This window comes from Mizuhopecten yessoensis, unplaced genomic scaffold, assembly GCF_002113885.1.
Source record: "Mizuhopecten yessoensis strain PY_sf001 unplaced genomic scaffold, ASM211388v2 scaffold301, whole genome shotgun sequence".
NCBI classification, from domain to species: Eukaryota; Metazoa; Mollusca; class Bivalvia; order Pectinida; family Pectinidae; genus Mizuhopecten; species Mizuhopecten yessoensis.
This window is the reverse complement of record NW_018403478.1, coordinates 13,831-18,988: the sequence shown is the minus strand read 5'-3', so window position 1 is coordinate 18,988 and position 5,158 is coordinate 13,831. Positions and strand designations below refer to the sequence as shown.

At 34.6% G+C, this 5,158-nt stretch overlaps 1 protein-coding gene across 1 annotated transcript in view; it reads right to left on the bottom strand.

Moving 5' to 3' along the window:
* Positions 1 to 19: 19 nt before the first annotated feature.
* LOC110446138 (pinin-like) overlaps positions 20 to 5,158 on the bottom strand; it is a gene marked incomplete at its 3' end in the record, with an annotated part of 12,533 nt that continues 7,394 nt past the window's right edge. Inside the window, exons 2-3 of the mRNA XM_021491135.1 lie at positions 2,058 to 2,761; positions 20 to 357 (exon numbers count right to left, since the gene is read on the bottom strand). Coding sequence (XP_021346810.1) covers positions 20 to 357; positions 2,058 to 2,761 — 1,042 coding nt within the window. The remainder of the gene's footprint in view (positions 358 to 2,057; positions 2,762 to 5,158) is intronic.

Here is a 5,158-nt window from a genome sequence, read left to right as displayed (position 1 = left end):
TAAGTTTCATCAGATCTACGGCTCTGTTTCTTTTTTGCTTCTTTGTCTTTAAAGCTTTCATCAGTTCTAGCTTTCTGTTTACATTCAAGTTCTTTTCTCCGTTCACTTGCTCGATAAGTTTCATCAGATCTACGGCTCTGTTTCTTTTTAGCTTCTTTGTCTTTAAAGCTTTCATCAGTTCTAGCTTTCTGTTTACATTCAAGTTCTTCATTCCGTTCAGTTGCTCGATAAGTTTCATTAGATCTACGGCTCTGTTTCTTTTCAGCTTCACAAACTTTAAAGTTTTCATCAGCTCTAGCTATTCGTTTATTTTCAAGTTCTTTTTTGCGTTCACTTGTTCGATAAATCTTATTAGATCTACGATTTTGTTTCAATTTGGCTTCATAAACTTTGAAGTCTTCAACAGATCTCGCTTTTCCTTTTCTTTTTGCAACCATCTTTTTTCTCTTTTTCGTTGTAATATTCATCTTTTCTTTGCTTTTGTTTGTATTCTCTGTTGTATTTTCTTCTGTGTTCTATTTTTTCATTATAAGCTTTTAAAAAGTTTGTAACATTGCACTGTTTTTCAAGATTAGCTGCTTGTTCTTTCTTTAGACACAGGTCTTTTTGACTCTTAAAGTATTTCTGCAGTAGTTCTAACCTTTTTTCTTTCATCGAATTAGAGGGGTGAGAGGGTGTTAAAGCTTGCTGTATTTCAGAAATAAGTCTCATCTCTAGAGACTGTATCTCAAACTGCTCAATCATGGTCAGATTTAGACTCGCATAAAACTTGGTCATGTAATCAACAAGTTTTCTTATGCAATGAGAAGTGCAGAAAACAGCTCTTCCTCCTTGTGCATCTAGGAGATCATTACCATGAGGATGCGAATCAAAGAAATGAAAGTGTTCTTCAGTTGTTTTCCAAAATGCAGAAGTAATTGAACCTACTGTTATCAAAGCCATAGTTTCATGTTCAAACACTGCAATGACAGCATTATGTAGGGAGAGGAAATTGTTATTGTGTCCATTGCCAATGGTTCCAACTAAAAGATCACGTCTTTCAATGTGACATTTATAGGATAAAGAACAGATCACATATGGAAGATCTTCTAATTGCAGTAAGTAAGATCTGAAATTACTGCTTCTTTGGAGGTCAGATGTAACTGTATGATACAGTTCATCTCCTTTGTGTAAAACTTCATCAAGGACATTGGTAGTGACAGGCCTATGCAGTTTTGCATAAAAAAGCATCATAAGTGAATTGCATGTACATTGACGGTCTCTTGAAATCCTTGGAAATCTGGCATCAGATTGTGAAAAACTAGCAAATACATGGTGCGGCATTTCATTGTTGTTCATTGGATTTGATAACTGTTCAATCCTTTTGTTTATCTGAATCGCCATTTCATCAGTTAGAACATAGTCATTTTGAACCTTCTGTTTTTTTATTTCATTTCTTCCAGTGCTGTATATATTTTTCCTCTTGTGTGGTTTCTGCTGTATGTTTTCTTTGGGATTAAAATGTACTACTTTGCTCCGAAGTATTTACTTTAGTGCAATTGACAATATTTTGGGGTTTGTCATGCTTTTGTATGCCTGTGCATTGCTATTTTCCAGTTGTTTCTTACTTTGAAGACTTTGGATTTGTTCTTAATTTGTTACACATTTGTTTATTTGAGATTTTACACTGTTTGTTATTTCTTTGTGGCATTTGTTCAAATTTTGTTTCACAACTAGACTCATTAATTGTCTTTATTTTCATATTTCGTGTTTTGGTTTTCCTTCCATTTGCTGCCTGAAAATTACATGAGAATCTTAGTTTTGAAGTGGGCATCTTCTTTCTTATTTTCTGTGATTTTTTCTCCAGTGTTTGTTCATGGGATGGCTCACTTTTTGACGGTACTACCTTTCTATTCAATTTGGCAGTGGCAAGCAAGATGTTGTAAAGCGGTTGTTTCTTCTTGTGATGCCTTTTTTCCCTTTATTGTTTTTTCCAGGGTTTTTTTCTGTCATATTTAACTGTAATAAGCATTATGTTGGGCAAGGGTTTTTTCAATTTTGTTTTAGTGCCAACGCACTTATAATTAGAGACTCTTTCTTTTGGTTTAGGTTCAATCTGAGCAGGTTCAAAGTGTGGTTCATTCAGGGTAAGTTCAATCTGAGGTTCATTCTGAGCAAGTTCAATCTGAGGTTCATTCATGGGAAGTATAATTTCGATTTCAACCTGGGGCTCAATCTGCGTGGATTCAATCATGGTTTCATTCTGAGCAAGTTCAATCTGAGGTTCATTCATGGGAAGTGTAATTTCAATTTCGACCTGGGGCTCAATCTGGGGTTCAATCTGCGTAGATTGAATCATGGTTTCATTCTGGGCTAGTTTAGTTTCAGGTTCAATCTGGGGTTCAATCTGAGCCGAGTCAATCCTGGAATCATTCAGGGCAAGTTCAATTTCAGGTTCAATCTGGTCAAGTTTAACCTGAGGTTCAATGTGAGCAGGTTCAAACTGGGCAAGTTCAAACTGGTGATCAATATGAATAAGTTCAATGTGAGGTTCAATGTGTTGTTCAATCTGGGAAAGTTTAATCTGAGTTTTATTGGTGCTCTCACGAGCAAAGTCATTTGGCTGTGTTTTTATCGAGGCCACTTCCTCAGTCAAGTGTTTGTCAATTGGCTGTGTTTTTAATGTGGCCACTTCCTCAGCCTGGTCCGTCTGTCTCTTCTTGAGAGACCTCCACATCTCTCTCTTCACCACAGACTTCTTCAAGTTCTTCCTTCGAGGCATCTACAAAATAAAAATGTAAACACATACTAAAATATTCTACTCATCAAAGTCAAGTAATACATTTAACCTTGCTATTAACATAGCTCTTTAGCTGGTTTATCAAGTACTACAAGGATGCTGGATGGTGTGTAAGCATTATAACATATCTTAGTATTCAATTATTATTGATGTTTGTGACCTTTAATAGAGGAGAATGGTTTTGGCGAGAATTGCAGCTTCACACCAACGTGAAGTTGTTTTGTGTTATGTACATCTTATTGATCTGTTGAAGTGGTGGTGAATAAACATTTGTATTGACACAGATATCCCTTCTCTATGTTGCCTTACTTTTAAATGAATGATTTTTTACCACTACAACATAAGGTCATAAATAAATCATTGGAAATTTACTTATGTCTTCATATCAATAAATTACTATTATGTTTACAACAAGAATGACATGGAGTTATATGTCTCTCCTGTCTCGCTTTGTCAGTATAATAAGTTTTAAGCAAACTCGAATGATCACTAAAATTCAGTATTTTTTCTGGGAAGAACTGAAAAACCCTCCATTCTATGGTATGAAAGCACTCTGTTGTTATATAGACATACAATTATCAAATTTTGCAAAATCACTAATTCTCAAAAGTCACCTAGATATGACATTTTCTAACGCAAAAATCACTAATTCTGAATAGTGAGAAAAAGATACATATGAAATATTATAGAATTTATTCCAGTTTTACTATAAAATACATTGGTAGTGAATTGGAGAACCAATGAAGATTCAAGACGGATTTCTGGAAAAATTGGATTTTTAATTAAAAAATACAGCAAAATAGTTAAAATTCACATAATCTGTAGGGTGTGTTAAGATGTCCATACTACAATACAGTTATATTCCAGGGTTGGTATGAATAACATTGATTCATTTTGAGAAAGTGAGCTAAACACAAAATTTTAAAGCAAAGATTCATAGCGTTCTTTAATTTTGAGTCACTGGACCATTAAGTCTGGATGATATTCCTGAAATGTGTGTTGAGATGTCCACTATGTGATCTAACTACAATTTATACCAAGTGTGGTTAAAGTTGGTTATATAGTACACTTTTCCCCTACTTAACCCAACTAGGCCTCTATCCTGTCGGACACAATTGTATGTATTAAGATATCTAGAGATTACTTCAATATTTTTTTATGCATCACTCGGAAAACCCTACAAACAGTAAATTATCTTGGCACCCGTCTATTGAACGATCTGAATTAGTTCTATGAGTTAGACTGATCTGTTCTCTATTTCTCCTTTCTTTCCTGTTTAACTCCTAATAATTTGATAACAAGCGAAACCTTCAAATGAGTTATAAGATCTAAGAAAAAAATTGTCTGAAAAATAGCAATAACAAGCTTCAACTGACAAAATTGAATTGCAATTACACAAACTTTATCAAGTCAATAGCGATTTTTAAGGTGTTGCAATAAAAGAGTGAATTTTACAAGATCTGTTGTCATTTGGACGATTTAGTTTTTTGAAAGTGGGTCAAAGGTCACAGTCACGGTAAGAAGGTCCGCAAGTGTAGTAGCAATGGAAACGTCTTGTCACAAGAAACACATGTGAAATACCCAAGCTGTATCCTCATTTGTATTGACACAACACTGCTTCATAAAAACTTTAACCTTGGGGTATAGCAATAGCTACCCTGGACTTTGAATTTTCAGGTTGTCATTTGACTAAGTAGCCCTTTTAATGTATAATTATAATGGCTACCTCCCCTGGGCCGGGGATATAATCGATCCCATGCCTTGTAATGGAGCATGCCCGTTGTGAATCACACCGGGGAAATTTTCAGAATTAATTGACAGCACATTGGTCCCCATTTTTAAATAGGGTTGTAGTATGAGCTATTTCTTTTGATATACTGCACAACTCGAAGTTCAACTCTGCCTTAAATGCTGTGAAACTAAATCAAGTTACCATGTTGAAAAGTTTGTCTCTCTTGGCCGATATAGGTTAGACGTCCAAATATGGGTGTCATGACCCATTATTGAAATTGTAGTAAACATGGCGGCATAAGTAGTAATACTATATGTGGCCATACAGGCCATATATAGAAAAAAATAACTGAGATAACATTACGTGTGATCTGCCATGGCAGTCGTTTGTGCATTGGTAAGGAGTAGTTTTTTCAACAATTTTGCAATACTTTGATAATAATAATAATATACAGCATTTATATAGCGCCCTATATAATTTGTAAAATTACTCTAAGGCGCTTTACAACATATGGATAATAGTAATGGTTATAATTGTGAAAACAAACAACAAAGGCTTGCAATCACTTTCATACATTTAACAAGCAATGTGCACATAATTGAACAAATAAAAGGGTGGTATTTACATGACGTCTTTGCAAAGATTCT